The 22,847-nt window shown below is 37.3% G+C and overlaps 1 protein-coding gene across 3 annotated transcripts; it reads left to right on the forward strand.

Moving 5' to 3' along the window:
* The first annotated feature begins 377 nt into the window (after nt 1–377).
* On the forward strand, nt 378–21,914 carry LOC139961656 (prestin-like). 3 transcript variants are annotated; one of them, XM_071961023.1, is made up of 16 exons: nt 378–901; nt 5,012–5,299; nt 5,902–6,012; nt 7,715–7,959; nt 9,884–10,048; nt 10,623–10,775; nt 11,280–11,362; nt 12,814–12,961; nt 13,202–13,315; nt 13,687–13,764; nt 14,294–14,389; nt 15,647–15,820; nt 16,107–16,235; nt 17,558–17,596; nt 19,846–20,161; nt 20,631–21,914. In XM_071961023.1, exons 2-16 carry the CDS (start codon nt 5,047–5,049, stop codon nt 20,750–20,752), a joined length of 2,226 nt encoding a protein of 741 aa, XP_071817124.1. In that variant the 5' UTR covers nt 378–901; nt 5,012–5,046; the 3' UTR covers nt 20,753–21,914. The 3 variants fall into 3 exon arrangements, with proteins under 3 accessions (XP_071817124.1, XP_071817123.1, XP_071817125.1); XM_071961022.1 differs by lacking the exon at nt 378–901 and adding an exon at nt 4,236–4,426; XM_071961024.1 differs by lacking the exons at nt 378–901; nt 17,558–17,596 and adding an exon at nt 4,239–4,426.
* The last annotated feature ends 933 nt before the right edge of the window (nt 21,915–22,847 follow it).

Consider the following 22,847-nt stretch of genomic DNA (forward strand, 5'->3'; position numbering starts at 1 on the left):
TGGTAGTCTATAACCCGGACAACTGTTAAAAAAAATCTCTGTGAATTTACAGCCAGTGTCTCTGTCAATTAGTTTCCAAGAGATTTATTGTACAACTACAATTATGCTATGTTTACATACACAAGGTATTTATTTACCTACAATCCATCTCGTGATATGACAGTAACATTTAATAATTGTACAAAAGGTACAGTCACAGTCTTTGATGAAGAGAAACAATTACCTTTTGTTATTTGATGGACAGTGGGTGTATATTCTCTTTTAGTATCGCGATGCAAGGTATATATCAAAGGTATTAAATGCTTGAACCTGTGACCACATTAATATTCAAACACAGAGACAAACACACACATGCATGGTACGCTCATTTGAATGTATACACTATATGTAATTAGTGTATACATTACACGCCTATATAGCCTATCATGAGGTGTGCCGTTAGCTCAAGAAGACAAACTGAACGTAATTTTCGATAATTTATCTAAGCAGCAGTCGATCTTCACCTAAACGTTATTGTGTTACATCATTTGGCCATCAGTTACCATACCTTCAAATTTGCAAATATCTGGGCCTCCGATCGCGGCAATTATTTTCATAAACACTTGTTCGATTGCTAGGCCTGACAATATGGCGCAAATTAGTTGATATGATTATTCGAGTGTGCGAACTAGCAAGCCGAGAAAACTTGGATTCACTGTCATCATGTTCGTTGCAAAAACTATTATAGGTCATCGATTTTTCATATGATGTGTTAAAACTTACATATATTATTTCGTAAGAAAGTTTGGCATTTTCGCAGCTTCGCGTGTTGAAATATATATATGCCGCGTTCTTGTGATAAAGGGAAAGAGGATAGATATATGTATATGATATATCCACAACGATTGTTTTTCCAAATACGGTAAGTTTCCCTAAGATAACGTAAATATAAGAAACAAGACTCTCATGTAGTTGCAAAAACGGAATTCTGAAAATGAACAGAAAACTGTTGTAGTTTTACAACTATTTTTTAACAGTCTATACCCTATGCTGTAGTCACGTAAGCCTTCATATTTTGTTCTCTAGTTTTAAGCCATTGTGCATAACAGAAAAATTTCTGATGATGAGGTATATGAAAGGAAAAAAATGTAATTTCAATGTCCAGCTGAATGATCCAGCACTGAAATGGAAAAAGTATTGATTGACTGACATTGACTTTTTCAAGACACCATAAAGGTTCTACTCTCACTTCAGATTTTACCGGAGAGGGGGGGGGGTAGGTTTCGGAGGGCTCAAATTTGATGACGTTCCATATGGGAAGGGGTATTAGATTCTTTTTCTGTGATAAGATAATTTGTCAATAATTTTTCGGAGGTTGCCGAGGGGTGGTATAGCTATCATATGCTATCATATCATATCTATCATATTATGTTACAGAAAATTCCTGAACTTGTGTATCAATTAGGCCAATGAATGGGAAAATACATAGTGGGACTATTCGTGCGAATACATACCGGAATTGGTGTTATGTTTGGCCAAAGTATCGCTATGCATATATAGTCGGGGCCTTTTGTGTTTAAAAGAGTCCAGCCTGAAATTGGAGAGGGTGAGGGGTACGCTGCATGACGATAAAATGGACATTCACCCTGCACGTGATAACAGTATATACAGGGGAATGTCGACGTGGTTTTTAGCCCCTCCCCCCCCCACCACTTTCCCAACCCCACCACTTCCAATTGTTATGTTAATATTTGACAGGTCATAATTTTGCAAATTGAATGAAACGCTTGAGATATAAAAGACAAGATTTTTGGATAAGACCGTCGAAAATTCGAAACCGAAATTTTGACCTGCTCCTCCAAATTGGACGAAAGAGTGGTATAAAGTGGAAATTTCGAAATTCTGAATTAACATAAAATGAACAATACTGATAAATGCTCCTTTTTTTTATAATCACATACATATACAGAATTACCAGTATATATGCATGCGTTAGACACAGTTTGCTACAAGTCCGTTTAACAATGTTGGCATTGCATATGATATTGAGCTGAATATAACATATTGGCATCTAAACACAAATACATGTAATATGCACCTATATCTTGATACATCAATAAAAATTGTTTTCATGAAAATGTGCGGGTTGTAGTCAGATACATAAGGACATTTTTTTGCTGGTTGCATATAACTGCATGCGTTTCCAAAAGTGCCCAGTTTGCACAGACATGTTTAATATACACTACAGTATCATAAACGCATTTTCATTGTTCAACACTCTTTACAATATTTTTCAGTTACTAATGAAATACTTGCATAGCTGGTTAGAAGTTTCAAAGAATAAATAAAGAAATATATAGGTGTAGGAACAAGTTAGGTAAGGGGGTAGTTTGAAGTGGAGGAGGGGACGCAAAAAATGTTTCTCGCCCTCGTATTTTTATAAGTAGGGAAACACTCCAAATAACATTGAAAAAAGGTAACCCTATAGATAGCGCCAGGGCACGAACACCAAACAACTTGATCCACTCTCAACCCATCTTTCCTTTATACATCGAGACTGTAATCAAGTGCACGCCACGGTGCGGTTGGTTCAACTATACTGGATAATGCTATTGAAATAACATTCAGTAAAAACGTAGCGCGACTACTAAACGTACCTCCATAATTCTGCTGGGCACCTATCAACATAAAATTGTTCTGAGGTATGTAAGGTCAAGGCCCAGCCCGTTCCCCATCCCACCACACACACGTATTGAAAGTTATACTGTAACTATACAGGCTCATTGTTATAAAATAATGTCATAAATTAAATTTTCAAGTTTCATGCAAAACCTCCATATATGTCTCTTGGGCACCTATCAAATATCTTCTTTTTTGTGGGGAATGGGTCAAGGCACATCCCACCCCTCCTCCCTCGAGCGTTCTGAAAGTAACTATATAGGTGCATTGCTATTTCATAACGTCATAACTTACATTTTCAGGTTCCATATGTACACTGCTATACTTTAATGGTAAGAGACTGCATCATCAAATTAGTGTCTCGAATATTAAACCACTTCCGGGCATTCTATTATGTCATCATATGTGACTTCACGGTGCCACCATTTTGATTCTCTTTTATTCCATTTTCGTTGTTTAATTAGAGGCATTATTCACAGAAAACAAACATTCACTTTGAATATACGTATAATGATGATACGAGTTTCAAAACGTCTAATTGGTCGGTTTCTGTGTATTTGAGTGAGTCACACAAACTCGAACGCTTGTTGAGGGTAAGAAAGTAACTGTATACGCTACACCAGCCGATTCACAAAGAGATTACAGTACCTATACTGTAAATCTTAAAGTTTTGTACCATAGTAAAAACTGGATCGCACTATCAAATCTGATAAATCGGTAGCAAGTGCTATTAGGATTACAGTAATAACTGAGGATATTTGTAATTCCAACAAATCCCAACAACTTGATTTGTTGGAATTACACATATCCTCAGTTCTAACTGTAATTCTAAATAGCACATGCTACCGATTTATATCGATATATTTTTACTGTCACTGTGGTACAAAACGTTAAATGTACAGTAGTAACTGTGTTCTCTGTGTGTATCGGGTGGCTATACTACTGAAACCCATCTCAAATCCGGGTCAGATTATCAGGCTCACCTTGTTATTGGGATACAGGCTAACAGTATACGATAGGCTAGTACGGTTGTACTATAGCTAGTACAGTTTCCAGCAGGACTACACTACGTAGGCTACAAACGAACTGATGAATGTATTACAAGTATAGGAATATTAATGCAAAGATAGGGCGGCAGCTCACATTGACTTATTTTGCAAAGTTAGGTTCTTATTTTCTGTGTTGCATCTGAAAACAACACCAATTAATGTGAGCAGTTTTAGAAACATTGCAAAACCATTCTCTCTAACCTACAGGCCTAAATATACACAGAACAAACTTAAATACATCTAGATCATCCGTCTCATATTCGACATTTAAACGGCTTCATCATTCCTCTCAAACCAAACACCGATAAGCTTATCAGAATTGTAAATTGACTGAATAAACATTTGCTTTGCAACAAGTTTTGTTATGAATAGAATAAAATATGCTTCCATATCCAGTTGACCACACGCTGTCGACTGTTAACTGGGGTGTTGTTTGATTGGCCCATACAATTGTCTGTGCCGCTTCATGTGATTGCAATCTGCACTATATTTAGTCTTTTCAAGTTTGGTATATACAGTAGATTGGTTTGCACATTTGTTGGCATTGTAAACTGACACCTACTCACATTCAGAGATCAAATTGTATGCGTTTGGATAAGACAAGTCTCATTTGTTTAATGTTTACTTTGGATTACGGTCCATATGGAAGCTATCCTTCAAGTTGGGGGAGTATAGGCCTATAACACGTCGGAGAAAATACTGTTGCGTTGAATTTTGAGGTAAAGGAATCGTTCACTGTTGATGAAAGTCATGAATTAAACGTTCCGTTTCATTTTGTGTTTGCAATCTCGGACACCAATGATTGTACAGTGCGTACGCGGTTTATTTGTGCTCTCTCAAATTAAAATTTGACACAATATGTTTGCAATACCTTTATTTCAATTATTAAATATATTGAGAAGCCAATTTTTTTTTAATGATATCTGAAGTGAATATATTATTTATGATAAATTATTAAATGTATTGCATAGGGTGCCTTTATATTTATAGCTTGATATAGATTTGTTTTTTTCAGGCCTAACAAGTCTCTGGACAGCGTTATTTTTTATCTGAGCTTTGAAAAGCAATATACAACGTTGATACATAGGACTGAAACTATGCATGGGCTGGCAACCCACATATTTACACTTTCTGTCAATTAGAATAAAACGCATTTGTAACTTGTTTGACTTTTGCTATATCTATATGCCAATCAATGTTTTAATACAATTTTTATGTTTACACGGAGAGTAATTTCCAGCCAACTTACCCTTTTTGTTAATCTCATATATAGTTATTAATTTGAATTTCCACTTTCTTTTCAGGATCCACAGATCGTAAGCTATTTCGCTCGATTACCATGGCAACCATTTCCATTGCGAGACCAGTCTATGACGACAAAGGTCTAAAAGAGTCATTTGCCAAGAAGGACAAACAACCAACACCTTCCTTAAGCGATCGAACGAAACAGAAATGGCAAAAATTTTCCATGAAAGAACAGCTAAAGACTTGGTTCCCAATCTCGACATGGTTAGTGAACTATGATATTAAAGGGAAGCTGTTAGGAGATGTGTTAGCTGGACTAACTATCGGTGTGGTTAATATTCCTCAGGGTGAGTAAAAAACTGTTATCTTCATTTCTTTGACTAAATTATATCAGTTTGATGTATTCTAAACTGTGGTAAATGAATTACATAAAGAATACATAAACAGCCTTGCAGGTTGGGCCCATGCATGGACCAATAAGACGACTACTCTCTTTTGAAGATTTCAGTTTCCCCATATATAGTATACAGGCCTATATCATTGAAATGTGAACACATTATTAGTTATATATTTATATTTTATGTTTAGGTTTACAGTCTTTGTTCAGGGCCAAGGCCCTCTCACACGACTTTACAACTTAACCCTGGTCATTGGTAACTTGTCACACCTACACACCAAAGTGTGCACAATTCAATCAGTCTCTCCTGGGGTACCACAGTGCACCACAACCACGTGTCCCCGGGGGACTTCCCATAGGGTGCAGCCACAAACCGGCGCATGCACGCAACTATATTTACAAGTTACCTTGCAAGTCCCCATTTTATACACCTGGGTGAAGAGAGGCAATGGAGATAAAGCGCCTTGCCCAAGGACACAACGCAATGATCAGTAGTAGAAATTTCGTGACTGTCAATGTCGTCAGCTGTTCAACTTTTCCTTTTTGCTTTAGGAATGGCATTTGCTGCTCTGACTCTACTTCCACCTGTCTTTGGTCTCTACGTGTCCTTCTTCCCGGTCATTTTCTATGTCTTGATGGGGAGTTGCCACCATCAGTCCTGGGGTGAGTTGGCAATTTACATCAATAGTACCACCATACACGTTTTCTATTTAAAATATGGTACTCTTAGGCTATAGTAGACAAAGTTAACTGATTGTTTGTAATAATGACACATTTTTAACATTTCAAGAAACGATTTACTTTTTGAAGTACAGAAGCTTACAAGCGCCAGTTGTGCTAATGGTTCCTTTCGTGAGTGAGAGGATATGCAATCTTAATTCCAAGGTGCACGTTCCTAAGCTCTATTTTTGTAACATAATATGGTCTAAAACAATAAAGCTTTGTAATTATTAATCCTATATCGTGTCCCGCCTGCACTTAGGAAACGGTTTCTCCGTTTTTATTTTTTTTATTTTTATACTTAGTCTACTGTTAGCAAATTGTGAGCAAATATCCAATCTTTAAACAATAGCCTGCCACTGTTGGGTTATGTCGGCTGGAGTTCCATGAATAAACAACATCTTATGAACAATACTGTGACTTGTTTACTTATTGAGATATCAATTATAAAACAATGAGTCAAGATTTATTTTTGTTTGCAGTTATCATTACACTGTTTACCTTTACTAAATATATACTGCATGATGTATGGTGTTACAAATCAAACGTAGAAAAGAGAACGTGCATGCTATTTTAGGACTTGCAACTAAATTTCGGATATAATGGCTCTTGTAAACCTCCGTCGCTTAACCACACCACGTCAGGCCATGGGCTTTTAACATGTCGATCGCAAAGAGTGGTTAGACCCTCTGTAAAATGCCAAGGAGCCACGCACACTTGTATACCTATAGGACCTTCTGATTACATATACCGACCTTCCTCGCATACAGGGTTCTTTTGCGACTTATGACATGTCTCGGAATCGTATAGGCCACAACAGAGCACCATACCACAGCCCGACTATATGTCGTAGCATTCGACATGCCTAGCACGATTTATACCATTAGCATGGCCTTGCATGGTTATGCCAATCATCACTTTTGATTAGCAATTTTTAAGCACTTTTTATCATTAGTTTGTTGACATCTGTTATGTAATGGAATATCCCAAAACGAGATCATATACATCTAAAGGCGCGAGTTATCATGTTTTTATGGCTCGTATAGTATATGGTGAAGGTCGTGGTTAGTACCCTAACTAAATCCATAGCAAAATGGTAAAGTTTTGGTATGAATTTTCCGCTATCCGCATTTCACGGTCACGTTTGTGACGTTATCATATTTAGCGACAGGAACGGTTTTGTATAAACCAGGTGGTTCTCAATAGCCGGCCAACCCGGATATATTTGAATCCCAGCCTTGAACACTCATAATCTCTGCATCATTCTTCTCGATCTGGATAAATTGAGATATTGTCTGCCAGTCGGCCACAAGCAAGGTTCTCTGTCTCTGGCCTTCGTAAAATATTAATTGAGACCCCTTTGCTGGACGCTATTCAGACTATAGCAATGTGATTTTCATTATCCTATATAAACACTAAGTGACGATTTTTACTAATGAAAGGAGACTCCCCCTATATATGGCTGACCGGATGCATTGTTTCCAGTAACAATACATCAAATACTATAGTCTAAAAGACATGTCATTGTTTTATATGCTGTAATACTTTTGTCAACAGAAAAGAGTTACAATAACAAATATATACGCATGCACAAATATTGGCATTTCCAATGCTATATGTGACTAAATGTACTCTTAACTTCCAGGTGGGTTTGGAGTGACAGCTATCATGAGTGGTGACGCAGTGTCTAGAATATTGGATGCTCAGCAACAGTCATCTGTGGCACCCTGTGTAGTGGACTCAAATATCGGAACCACTATACCATTCGAGACTTTGTCTCCCAATAATTCCGAGACCACGACACTGCAGCCTGGGACAGGGGACCCAGATAATCTTGACACAATCGTAGACGTTGCCATTACTATCACAATGCTTGCTGGAATCATGCAGGTAAAAGTATAGCCTATATCAATGGTGAAGTTTTATGGGAATGTGGCGGATGGGGTATGGGTGGGGAGGGGAATTCCATGTTAGTGCCCAGCTGTTATGTTCTTCTTTCTCAGATGAAGGAATTGATATAGCAGTTCGGTTCTCTTCCCCTTCTTAGATGATGATAATGGTTGCCCCAATTCCGTGACTATAAAATATGAGAATATAATGACTGTTACGTACATGCATGGACTGCACTTTTATCTTTTCGGCGACCATGAGAACTTTGGCATCTAAACACTTGTTTTAGCTGCAGGCTTATTCGCGTATACCTCAGTATACATAGAAATGTCGCATTTACAGTGCCGTGCTGTCCTGCGCGCCGTTACGTACGTGGTTCAATGTGTGATTTCCGTGGTAATCAACTCTCTCCTGCTTTTTAGCAATTTTAGATATTGGTGCGATAAAATCGCTTAAATTGAATATCTTACTGTAAATTAAGTTGCATACAATTAAAATAATTAGGAATAGCGACGGGTGCTTGACTGTGTTAAGATCGTACCGAGATTAGCAATGGATATATGTGCATTAAACACAGTGCATAGAAACATGATCCTAACATCCCTCCACGCGAATGGAAACTTTTTATATGAGTTTATATCGTACTGCCCAATGCTTAATACGACAAACGGCCATCAACGTGGCCGAAGATCCCTTAGGTTTTCCAATGATCATTAATTTAAGAAGTAACCTACTGGACTTCGTACCTTGCCAATTTATACCCCAGATAGGGGTATATCCGTCCAAAGACCATTCAACTCAATCCAGTGGGATAAAGTCCATCTAACGTTAGCGATAAAGGTCTAAAGGTGGCGGTACAATGCTGGTGACCATACATTAATCAGTAAATCTCATATTTAAATGCTTCTTTCAAGTGGTCACCGGCATCTCTGATTAACATCTATAATTTTCAGATAACCATGAAAAGTATAATTAACCGACATTTCTGTCGATCCGGCCAAGTGACTTTTTTGTTCAATTTGCATAACGCAATGGGAATGGGTTAAATTACCACGTCGTATCGTTGGTGCAACTTGAACAGCACGCACGTACATGTGTAGATGTAGGAAATTATCTAACATACTCGTCATCTTCCTTTATTCTTACTGTTTTGTACTGAGGGAACTGTTTTGTTCCCTCATTAAGCTTCGTTTGCTCTATACGCTCAAAAATAATCTCAGCTACATATAGTTTTGGTCGCAATATTTGATAACTTTCAGATATTTAATACTGAATTTCTTTGACGATGTAGTTCGTTATGCATGATCATTCGTATTCGTTTGAAATACTTTAACAAAACAAACCTTCACGTTCTTTTGATAAGAACATATAAGAGGTACATACAACTTTTCTTAACTGCACTAATCTAATGGTTTGTGAACGAACGCTATGAAAACTGCTTTAAGCGTTAGACTTTCTTTCTGGTTAGAAAATGACGCTGCTTCTCAATGCGGACAAGTTATGTGTAATTCTGCTGAGATATAAAAGAACTATGACTGTTTACTAGCATCGCCTCATATTCACACGATTTGCATTGATGTGCTGCGATTTGGCATGTTTCATGAAAAGGTGACCGGGATGCCCCGCGGATTCATTCCATGCATCAGAGTCTCTCTGATCAATATGGATCAATCAGTGAAACATATTGCAGGATCGTCTTGAGGCGCGGTCAACTTTTTGTGTCAATATTAAGAGAGGATATACCCAGACGAGGAAATGTCCCACCTTCTTTACACTGTGACGCACGGACAGTTGAGTATAGACTGGCCAAATACTGACATAAGTCATTAAGAACTTGGCAAAAGGTGTACGTTAAGATGGTTGACAGGATTAGCCATTCGATTCCAAGTTTGTAATAACTTGGATCATTTCTCTCTATTTACAGGTCATAATGGGACTTCTACGTCTCGGATTCGTTTCTGTTTACTTGTCTAAATCCTTCATTCAGGCTTTGACAACAGGGGCTGCCTGTCACGTGATCACCAGCCAAGTTCCAAGGGCGTTAGGGATAACCATAGATCGGTTTGGTGGTCCATTTTCTATTGTTTGGGTAAAAATTTCATGTCTGTTTTATTATCTTTGGTGGAATGTGCTTTCTCACTAAAAATAACCTTTCCCAGCCCAGCCCATATTATATGTGTGTGTGTGTGTATGTATTTATGCAAATTTATTCTCATACAGTTATTAAAGACATGTGCTTCTTGTATAGTTAAAGACACTACCATGTTGTGAGGGCAGGCGAGTCGAAGTTTGATATAGCAATCGCTGACTTTAAAATATAGAACAAGTCTGTATGTGACCTTTATGTGTGGTATACTGGTACCAAAATTTGGATCCTCCTTTGGAATTGACGTACCTTGTTTTGTTGCTGATAGAGACGATCATATGAGGTCAAACTGAATACAACCTCCTGTAACCATGTGTGAAATTTGTGAAGATGTACATAAGGCCATAGTCATGAATGGTAAAAGCCTATATTTAATTAGCCAATTTAAAGTCAACAGTAGAGATATCAACATTGAAATCTTGTATCTGAGTTTATATGCATGGGCAAAGAATCATTAAGCCCTGACTTGGTATGGTTTTCTTTATATATATATTTAATTTTCATCTTTCACGTCCAGACTTGGGTGGAAATCTTCAAAAATATTCCAAACATCAACTGGGCGACATTTATCGTATCAGCGGTTTCACTAGGTATGCTAATTGGGCTGGCTTATGTGAACGATAAGTTCAAGGATAAATTACCCGTACCAATTCCTATGGATATGATTGTGGTAAGTTGCACATAATCATTGCTTTGAATGCCCAAAACGAATTTCACCACTATAATCTAAGTGAATCTGATGAGAAGTGTACACAATTGTTTATGTTTCTAGTATCAACTCAGACGAGTCCGTTTCATAAACGAGTTGCAGAAGTTTATATATATTTAAAAAAAAATATGATGTACAAACATTAGGAACCCAGTAGACTATCAATACCATCTTTATCTAAGCGGTTTCCTTATTTAATGAGGAATGAATTAAAGATGATAATTTGCAAGTTCGTGACAAAATAATTTATCAACAGATCAAAGAAATTGCACATTCAAAATCACACGAGATGCAAACTATCGGCACAATTCTGCCCAAAGCTAATTTATCCATTACACAAATTGGGTCATTGCCTCATCTGCTGTTGTCTGATACGATTATTTTCAACCATTTGAAGCACTAACTTGCAATGATACAAACTCGAATTATCAATGATGTTATTATGCTATTTCGCTCTTATTCTAGGTTGTGATTGTCACCATTCTCTCGTTTGCAATCAAGATTAATGAAAAATTTCAAGTCCAAATTGTTGACGAAATTCCTCTTGGGTAAATACATTTGGTAACAATGAATTCCTTTTTTCCTCCCGACCAGTGGCGTAGGAAGGTACTTTTGAGTGGGGGGGCTGAAGACTGATGGCTGGCCTGGGGGAGGGGTCTAAGGGGAGGGGGTGTCCCCCTCCCCTTTTGAATTGTTTGCATTTCCAGGTGGCCTCAGATGCAATTTGGTGCAATATAGCACACTTCAACACTCACTCCATTTTGTAAACTTAATTTTGTATTTTCACCTGGCCTTAGATGCAATTTGGTGCTCCAAATGAGATTTTTTTCTCATTTGGAAATGAAAAAGGGGTTTTCTGACTTGCGGAGCGGGGGGGCGGAATGATACTTCCGCCCCTCCACATTTTTCACTGGGGGGGGGCTGGCGCCCCCCAGCCCCCCCGGTTCCTACGCCCTTGCTCCCGACTGTCTACATATTTGAACGCTTTTGCACGAATGCAAAGTGGTCAAGTTATGATGTGATATTGGTAATGTAACTAACCAAATGATCCAATATTACGTAGATATAAAGGCTTTTTGATTTCATATGCTGATTTATGGTCTCCCCAAGCATAGCTCATGTTCTGCTGCTGTTGTTGTATATATGTGTATGTGTGTCTATGTAATTGTTCTGTTTCAGTCATATCTTTATGGATAAATGAGCTAGACAAAATAGAGTTCTTTCACTCACCAAAATCTACATATACAAAGTATAAAGTTATCATGTTTACAACATTCTCATAATTTGACTTATATGTTGACCGCATATGACCTTTGACCTCCACCACTTTAAATAGGTTTCTACTCAATATGGGACATCAACATGCCCAAGCATGAAAATCATAAAGCTTCTCTTATTGCGATATCGTGTCTACAATATTTCCATCGTTTATCTCTGGTGACCTCAGATGACCTATGGTTCCCCCCCCCCACCAAAAAAAAAAAAAAACAGCCACCGAGAACTCAATCTGGTGCATCTTGGTACAAAGTTTAATATTGAGTTATCGTGTTTACAAGCCGAGGCACCTATTAAACGTAGTCATGACACACAATGATTCATTTGGCTTTCAGCAACTTGATGAAATGCCAGGCAAGCAAACACAGTGGCAAAGAGTGATATCATTTCGGCAGAATCGCACGATCACAAAAGCTCAGCTGCTGAACATCTAGTTAAAACAAACATTTATAACAATGTGTCGTGTCTAATTACATCACGTATGCTCTGCGTGTACAAGATGTTTCGATTTGTGTCTCCTTTTAGACTGACCCGAATTGGCCAATGTTGCGATTTTAGCTCGTTATATGTACGGACAAATACAAAGACATGCAGTTGTAGCAGGAAACTAATCCCCACCTAAGAAAGTAAACATTCCTCTCGACCACGAAAATTAGAAATAATGTACCTTATATTACTTGCATTCATTGCGAGATAATGTTTTCTAATTCTTTTATTTCACCAGCTTCCCAACCCCGAAGTTACCTTCGCCGAGTCTGGCTGGTTCGTTAATGATTGATGCGTTCGCCATTGCGTTGGTGACGTACGCTATAGACATTAGTTTAGGAAAAACAATTGCAGATAAATATGACTACAAGATTGATGACAACCAGGTATTAATAGGTCGATGATATTATATATTAACAGCATTATCGGAGAACATGATCATTCAGGTGTACCGGTGTACACGTCATTATTACATGTATAGTTGGACGTAAACTGTAGGGTAAATATCCGAGAGAAAAAAATAAGGGTAGCCTAATATGCAAAGGAAAATACATTTCCATTAACAAATGATATATATAATATTGTTAAATATTAAATTGTTGATTTCCTATTCACTAAATTTACAGGAGATGCTTGCATCGGGCGTAGCAAATACTATCTCAGCACCTTTTCTCTGCTACATTTCTGGTCCATCGCTAGCAAGAATTTGGATTGTGGATAGGGCCGGAGGAACAACTCAGGTAAGCCCTCCAGGAGAACATTACAACAAGGAGCTGCTACTCCAACTGTTCAGAGTAGCAGCTCCCTGCTTACACTTGATTTACACGTTACCTACATGATATATGTGTACTGGCAGTTAAGTAAGTTTGTCGGAGGCCTTTAGTTTACCTAAAAAAGGACCGTTCGTTAACACAAAATAGTTGATCATTGCACGCTGATAAATTGTTTAGTGTTCGACTATGGGCAACGAAAGTCTTTATCGAAAACTAGGTTACGTCTTTTCCCGTCCTAACTCGGGCAGTGTGTGGCTGATTTAATGGTTCCTGCTCATATTACTATCAAATCTAGTGTTATTGAAACTAAGATACGTTCAATTTCTTTCTGGCTGTAGCTCACCAGTGCTATCAACTGTGTCCTAGTTCTCTTAATGATGCTCTTCTTGGGTCAGCTCTTGGAACCATTACCTCTCGTAAGTACTGTGAACATTAACTAACCTGTCCCCACACCCCCCCCCACATCTTCCATAAAGCACCTTTTTTGAACAGCTCCCTCTCATAATCGCATGAAGCATTTTAATGCTGCTTAGGGCGTGTGAACGAAGGCTTTAATATGAGTGATGTGTGTTCTGTACATATGGCGAAGTCAACTAGAGCGAACAAATTATTATGACTGCTTATATCTACTGTAAACACCCAGTGCGTTGAAATGTTACTGTTCGTGATGAACTTATAGAAGTAAGGTACTTTGTTGCCTACTTTGCCACTCAGTGCAATGACTAGGAAACCTTTGGAAAAATTCCTTTTTGTACCAATTTTACTCAAATTTACGTTTTACATATTTCTCTTTGAAGAGGGGTTTGCTGTCATTTCATTGACTGTTTTTTATTGCTGTCTAAAAATAAAATACAAAAAGCGCCCCCCCCCCCACTTTGGAAAATGCTCCTTTAATTGTGCAAGTATTACCATGTCAACAGGTTTTGTTTTTCTCTTCTCCAACAGGCCGTGTTAGCAATCTTGCTCATCTTTTCATTAAAAGGAATGCTGTGGCAAGTTCGATTTCTCCCAGACGTCTTCAAGCAATCGAAGTGGGATTTTGTAAGCACATAATGTTAAACATTGCTCATCAAGCCGTGACAGATTCGAAGTCATTTTGAATAACGGTTGCAGGTCGTTCAAGAATCCAGATTTATCGTTTAAGTGATTTAACCTGTTACAGTGCAATGACTACGATAATACTGCATCATGAAGTATACATAAAAGTTGAGTATCTTCATGTGTTGCCCAGTAATTTAATCACTGGTGGTACCTGGTTGGGGTGTGGTGGGTGGGAAAGTGGCATGCTTTAAGCCTAAGCCTTATGATGCACAAAGAATCGCCTCGTCTTGAAGAAAAAAATGCAATGATTCGTCATTTTTATTTTTTCGTTACTGTTTCATTTCTTGCTAACATTGGCGATCTTACTCTAGGCTTACTCTTAGCGCAGACGTACGTAATTACGTTAGGCCTATAGATTTCGTAATACATGGTAGCATATACGCCCATTAAAAGCCCCATTGACTTTCACACTAAATCACAAAAGTAATGTGGTCACTAAATCTAGATAGAAGTTTTCACTAGCTAAACGCTACCCATCACCGGATAGCTGACAAGTTGGCCTTTCATGGCACCATCAATGTTCCGTATCATGACCGCGCAGATTTTTGCTATCCGAGCCGGAAGTTTTCGTCACTTGTAAACAGACCTCTTCACTCAGTAGTAAACAATTTTCCTACGCTGCTCCTGGGAGGCCTAAAGGGGTCTAAAATTGTCTCAATTGACCCAATTTTCTCACCACATGTACTTCCATTCATGCTCTTCAACATGCAAGCAATTAAAAAACTAGATCATGATTGATAACAGGTCAAAAAAGATGTTCTTCTGCTGCTTTTTGGCACTTTTCCTGAAGAAGAACAATCGATCGATATAGACTCTAATAGGAGTATGCCACCATATATACTGCACTTTTTGACCCTTCACCTATGACCACTGCGCAAACATTCACTTTCTAGTACATTTATATGGAACGCCGAAACGAAACACAAAAATGCTTATGATTACAACAACCACGCCGAAAGTTAAAGCTTGTAATATACTGCACGTTATCATTGGTCAGGTTTTTCTGTAATTAATTGCATTATAACAATGAATTCCATCACTAATTTATCAATTTTAGCCCCCATTTGCCTTAACTAGTATAATGCATGTCAAATTGTCAATAAACCTCATTGTAAAGTTCAAGTTTGATGTCACCGCATGTCTTTTGTTTTACAGTCTTACAGAAGTCTTTTCTATTGTCTTTGAATGTGTGTTTAGATGGTATGGTTGTTCACAGTACTAACGGTGGTATTTCTCGGTGTGGCTATTGGTCTCTTCGCTTCTCTGGGATTTTCCCTCATTCTCGTCGCCATTAGACTGCAGTTACCCTCCTTTAGAGAAGAAGGAAAGATCGAGGGCTCTGAACTCTTCTTGGACAGCAAAGGATTTGAGGTAGATTTTTCCTGAGAAATTCTCAAAATACTAATATCAAGAAGATTACTTTTAATTTGCCATACACAAGTTACCCCAACACCCCATTGTTTCGCTTGTAGTTTCAGTATTAATAATAATCCAAAATATACCATCTTTCACATAGAAAGTTCTCCCTGTGTCCTGAACGTTCATCTTACGTTGGGTTTTATAATGAGTATACATACATATATTCTTTTAAGTGATTCCATATGCGGTCGGCTTTTTCATATTTATGTTACATTTTCCTCCTATGAATCATCAACAGGTTAAGGTTAATCCAAAATATACCATCTTTCATATGGAAAGTTCTCTCTGTTTCGTGAATGCTGTTCAGTTTAGGAAGAAGCTCATGGCGGTGAGTGGTGTCGAAGCTATCCGGGGAAGTGCGAAGAAGGTTAGTTGATGCTTCTTTCCATATATTATATAACCTTGCAACACAGTCTGATAGTTAATGCATGTTGTAGATGGGACAAATAATACGTCGATCATCATATAAATGCAAAAACAGCAGGACATGGGTGCCGTGAGAAATTAATTGTATACAAACATATTTAGTAAATGTAATGAGACGGCCGGTTAAAGTAACAATTTGGAATAGTATGTGGTAAACCACTACGAAAATACTTTCATGTTTGATCAACCAGCTATATTTACTGCAAATTTAATATGAAACTGGTATTTCCAGATCAACTCAGTTTTACGTGAACATATCCACACGTATATATGTGTGAGCTTATAGATTGGTGTATCTATATTTTTCGACCGGTACTTAACGACGTCACGCGCAGGTATAACAAGGAACATGCATGGTTAAACACTATCGATTCATATCAAAGCACATTTCCACTCAGCTGAATAAAATGTCATTTAAGCGTACATTTATGAAATGCTGCTCACCAACCAGGGGTTGCGGTTCAATGCGCATGTGTATGGTTGGGGGCGGGGTGGCGAAGGTAGGGTATTGAATGGGGACACAAAGCCAAGTTCACGAGGTGCAGTCGAACATGTGACTTTTGTATGACAAAATGGATCCTTTGTGCACTCTACATACCACAAATTTCAGGCCCACTTTTTGTTATCCCTACATAAAGGCACTTTTTAATTACATATTTCTTATATTCTCAAACAAAATGGCACTATCCGCCCTGATCGCGCACAATGATAATTGTATCAATAAAACATATTCGTGCTAAATATCATAAGTACAAGAATTATGCTTCATTTCATCATAGTTCATCTTTTTCATTATCACCTCGTATACTCTTCTGGCAATGATGAGGTATCTAGTAAATATAAATGTCATTCGATCTGTCCAATCCGTTCGTAGGGAAAGAGTCCCGTTAAAGCATCACGTTTGAAATATGGTGCAGTCTGCAGCATAACGCACAACGCCTTTATAAATGAGTTTTCAGAGGACACAACAATTGATCCATGCAATTGGAATTTCTATTCTTGATTTCTTCTGGTATATATTTCAAGGCCATCAAATATCTTATCGGAATAAGAAAAGAAAAAAACATCCAACCTTACTTATTTCGGAAAAGATCCACCAACGCACTATACCGTTCTAAGGGTAGTTGCTTCGTTGATAAGAAAGAAATTTCGAAAAAACTTGATAATAACTACGGTACTTTTAATGGCCATAAAATAGCAAAATTAAATTGTCTGGAAAATAAAATAGAAAAATAAAACATAATGCTTTTATTCTCATCGCAGGATTCAGAATTGAAACTCGAAATTGAAGAAGAGTATGCGGTGAATACATCACGTAGCTTTTAACTTTCATGCATGACTCCTCGCAATTCTAAACCCGAGCGTATATGATTGCTATGCAACCATGCCTTTTTCTTTTATTTCAAATAAAATGGAAAGCACCTTTTGTTGTATATCTTACATACAATCATTAGAGCATATAATCATTATTATAAAACCTTCATAAACAAATCTTCTGCCAATCTATTTCATTGCAAGTAAACACCAATTTAGGTAAAAAACAACAACAAATCGGTGATTTTAAGTATTTTGTCTCGTCTTTATAAGAATAGGCAACGTTTTTTTTGGCATATGAATTGCATCCTGCACGTTTACCACTTACGTAAGTTTTTGAAACAATGTAGGTTTCTTATCTTTCAAGATTAAGGATTGGGGTAGTGGTGGTGAGTGATATGTTGTACACTCAGCGTGACATGATACTGCTATACAGGGACGGCCTACTCTCTCCAGACTCCTAAAGTTTTTTGGAGGCAGTTCATTAAAAGTGACTATTCTGAGATTAATTCTTAAAAAAACATTCATAATTCATGTCATGTGATGAGGAACATTACGTTATGTTATGACGGAGAAACTCCCAGTCACATTGTCATGCTTGAGGTAGTGTATGGACCATCATTTCCAAATGACGTTTATCAATCAACTACTATTGCCTTTGTATGTGTGTAATGAATTCTTGTTGACACAAGTAACGTGTCGAACCGGATGTCAAGTTATTTCATTGTAAACTGAACTTGCACTGCTATATATATGCAACCCTTAATTTGTTGTGCATTCTTTTCCCACACCAACAAAATTATGCATAGTAAATTTCAAGTCCATGCACAGTGATGTATAAACTCTTCTGCCCTGGCTAATTCTCACTCCCGCCTAAGTGTTGTTCAATATATACACAAAGAACAGGGCACACTGCTAAGTATGTGCACAGGGATTCTTTTAGAAATTACCTAAACAAGTCAATAGTATTTTATTGTGTGAAAATTTATCCTTCAAATTAAAAAAACAATGTCTTTGCTTTCACAGCTTGCTTCTTACACCCATCAATATCCATCAACAACAAAAAACACATAATACATTTACGCACTATATGATGTCTTGCGTACATGCTCTAATTCCTCTCCACTGACTGCATGATCCAAACTGTGTAATCGCTGTTTGCTCAAAGAAACGGAGCACAGCTAGGTAGGAATAGCCTACAGTTGAAAATGCATCTATCATGATCGCCAAGGACTCTTTTAGAATATTACTAAACAGTTTAGTTTAGTTTGCGTAAAGTAAGCCTTCAAATTCGAAAACATATTTGCTTTTACTGCTTCCTTCTTATCTTTGCATAGATCCATCAACACAAAAACACATACTAAATTTACTCCGCTTGTCTATACACTTAAATTTTCCAACATTATCTTTCAATTTGATGTAAGACTTCAATACAACGTACGATGCACTTTCTATCAGCATTCTGCGATTAACACCAACTATGATGATTATGCAATATATCATAAAGAGAATACAAGATTGTATTTGCTTGTCAATTATAGGACCCGGGACAGTGCGAAGTTCAGGAGAGCCTGCCGTTGTTGATACATCATAATCGTTCAGTATTAGCGGGCAATATTGCTCAATTAGCATATTTTCTTTATATAATGATAATATATGCAGCTACACTGTGTACAGAATTCAACACTATAATAATCTATTCTTCAGCATTCACGGACAAATTATATATGTATTGTTTCTCGTGCCAGTTGCAACCTCGATTGTCGTAGTAGGGTTTTAGAACTCAAACAGTTCTCGGTGCTTGAGTATATACTGCAAACATGACAAGTTTAAATATGTGGGGAAATAGTATTTGAAGTATAGTAATATAATTGTAGTACTCTTTTACTTTTGTTGTAATCAACATTGTACCAGAAAGTATGCCAGACAGTCAAGGTAAACATACTTACTCATACTTAAACTTCGAGAAATATTTTACAACCACACTAAAAAGCATTTGCTTCCTCTCTCTCTCTCTTATCCATTTGATTCCCTGCTTTGGCACTCTGGTCAAAGGTGTGTGGGTGTATGTGTGTGAATGTGAATGTAAATTGAATAACTTGTTAGCATCTTTTAGCACGCTAAAACTTAATAACCTATAAAGTACTTATGCTCGTGATCTGGATATATTATGGATGATCGAGGGCAATTATGTGAATTATTTAATTTTGGTTATTTCTTTTATTATGTTTGTTTAGCTTATGACCAATGAAGAAGCAACGCAGACACCGGATAAGCAAGCAGGAGAGAGCGAGGACGATACCCCTGATGGTATTGCTACAGTGGAGAATGGGAACCCACCAACGAAAGGGGATGTAGACTCGAACAGCAATGAGATGGCGAGTTCATCATCTAAAGAGGAAGGCAATCATCTAGGAGAGGGAAGAGGAAAGGTCATTATCATCAACTGCTCTAGCTTCAACTTTGTTGACCTGGATGGATCGAGGCTGCTTGCTTCTATCATCAAAGAATGCAAGACCAAAGGAGTCAGAGTCATGCTTGCAGCTTGCACAGGTAAGACTACATGACATTCTTATATATCGCCCCCTCCCCATCATTGTCGGCAATAGAGGGCAGATTGTGGACAATAACTTTATTCAACCTGTTTAAGTTAACTTCGCTTACGGTTATATAAAATCGAGTATGATGCCAACTCAATAATCAAAATGCCAGTTAAAAATGTCAAAGCATATGAAACAGATTTATAGCCATGTAAGGGTCTACAAAAACTATTTATTGAACAGTCTTTCACAGCGATGACACATCAAGTATACAATTTGTGATGAATAATTGAACCTCTAGCGTATAACATTATTTGGTAACTCAAATATATAATAACTCAATATATACAACACAGCGTTAGAATACCGGTATATGTCAACTTCGGTATAACAACAGGTTCAATAATGAATGGTTATACCAGGGAGTTGTTATGGTTATACCAAGATTCATGAAAGCGACTGCCTTGACTCTTTACATATAGGAAGTGTCCACAACACGTTGATGAACAGCGGCCAGTTTGATGACGTAACGGATGTGTTTTACCCTACGCTACTGGACGCCTACACTTCACCGCAGGAGGAGGAGGGGGAGGAGGAGGAGTAACTCGAGCAGGAATGTGTTAAGATGGCTATGCAACAGTTTCACTAAGCATATATCAATCAGTTTACTCAAAATGTAAGGGATGGCTAATCATTTACTCACACGTTCGGTCTTCAGATTCAATTGTTTGTTGATGTTGTTGTTCTTCTTCTCTATCATCACATGGTACATTATGAACCAACGTTGGTAAAACATGATGCATTGATCTTATAGGGTTGACACCGTCATGGTCATACTCAGTATGTGCACACACCTGAACATGGATGATTAGAAATTGTCTTCGCTTCCACTGGTTCCTTCCTATACCTTTACACATATCCATCAACACATAATACATTTACGTACCCTACGACATCTTTCTTACACGATGAGTTTATTCCTATACCCCAATCGCTGGTTCCACCTCTGGAATGGATGCTCTATACAAAGAAACTGAGCATACAGCTCAATATGTACAGATCTCAGGATTGACACCGTCATGGTCACATTTTACGAGAAAACGGCTTTCTACAAGGTTTACCAAACCCAAACGTCTATTGTATGAAGTATGATGTATAACCAAACTAAGAGAAGACTACAGAACCATTTCAGGAATTTCTCTTAGTTTTTATTAATTTCATACAAATTTGTTCTTACCACATATACATTCGGTACTCGATCGTAACAGAGTCCTTTAAATCTGACAAACGTCATTGCCTTTAACGAGTCATGATGAGGCAATTAAAGCTGATAATTGAGGCCTTATACCAGCAGTTTGTTACTTTAATTGTCAACCATTTTTTAAAGTGAAACTCATTCGCAATATGCTCATCTAACTACTCGGAGCAGCGATCTACCATATACCGCATTTCAGCTCAAGTAAAAGAGGAGACGTTATTACATGCATCATCATCTAATACGCAACTAACTGTCTATGGAGTATCTCCAACTTTCATAGTAGAATTCTTGTTTAGGCTGGTTTCCTATTTCCAACAAGTTGAAATATCACACTTTGGACTAATTGATGCGATTCTCAGAATATTTGCATGTTTCACATTTTGTATAACATGTCATTGAGATCCCAAATATATTTTCCTACCGAGCCTGTTGCTTCTGCAAGGTGCAATTTCTATAAAGAGGCATAAAACACTAACATGTAACCTATTTGTAATAGCCTACGGTATTTTTTAATTTTGTGTGTGTAAATTCTGTCGTAAATAATGAGTCCTTAATGGCATAACGAAGAATAACATTATAATTTGAAGTTATTATGTTACTATTTCTCAGCCTTTATTATCCTTTTACGTTACTCATTAACAAATCGAAGGAATTTTTAAATATTCCGTTAAAGACTTCACATTTAATAATATTTCATTGATAATATTCATGATATTTTAACAATATGCCAAATTTACTATTCCGAATCTTTTTTTTTTTTACTATGCCAAATCTATATATGCAATAAATATACTTATTTTGTTAATCAAGTTAAGCGATTTTTATACATCATTGTTGCTTTGTATTACTTTTTATCACATTGTATTACATTATATTGTATCATTTTACCACGTTTTAGAACATAGCCTATACTACTTGGCACTATATACGTATGTAAGCTATACGTATAACATTAACATAATATTCAACAACGCCTCTGAATTGATAGCAAGTGATGGTATGAAAATGTCATATCACAATAATGATATGAATTCCAAAGCAGTAGAAGAAAGAGTGAAAGAATTTGATTAAAGAGCTGCAGTAAATTAAATGAAAAAGAATTGTATCAAATAGATGAATCTTTCTAAGGTCTTTCTTCTCTTTAATCATTTCAATACAGGCGTGGATTTAGTGGTATACATCGTTTCCCCCCCCCCCCCCCCGGCCACACAATTTGTAATAAATTAAAAAAAAAAAAATGAGACAATGAAAACTTGAAGTAATAATTATCATTTATAGCGTAATTCTCTTACATACATTGGCCTATGCGGCGCTTAGCGTCGTATTAGAACTGTCGTCCAGGCAGATTTTCTTATTATAAAAACTAACAATTTGAGTTAGTTTCGAGAAAAGTTTCATATATCCCATGTTCTTAAAAGCAACCGAATGCACAACAATGTTA

The sequence above is a fragment of the Apostichopus japonicus genome, chromosome 20, assembly GCF_037975245.1.
Source record: "Apostichopus japonicus isolate 1M-3 chromosome 20, ASM3797524v1, whole genome shotgun sequence".
Lineage (NCBI taxonomy): Eukaryota > Metazoa > Echinodermata > Holothuroidea > Aspidochirotida > Stichopodidae > Apostichopus > Apostichopus japonicus.

Bases quoted from the DNA above. Each gene is read 5' to 3' on its own strand.
- LOC139961656 (XM_071961023.1), top strand. From the start codon at position 5,047: ATGGCAACCATTTCCATTGCGAGACCAGTCTATGACGACAAAGGTCTA. The intron at 7,960-9,883 runs GTAAAAGTATAG...CTCTATTTACAG, and splicing joins TGCTTGCTGGAATCATGCAG to GTCATAATGGGACTTCTACG. The intron at 13,765-14,293 runs GTAAGTACTGTG...CTTCTCCAACAG, and splicing joins TCTTGGAACCATTACCTCTC to GCCGTGTTAGCAATCTTGCT.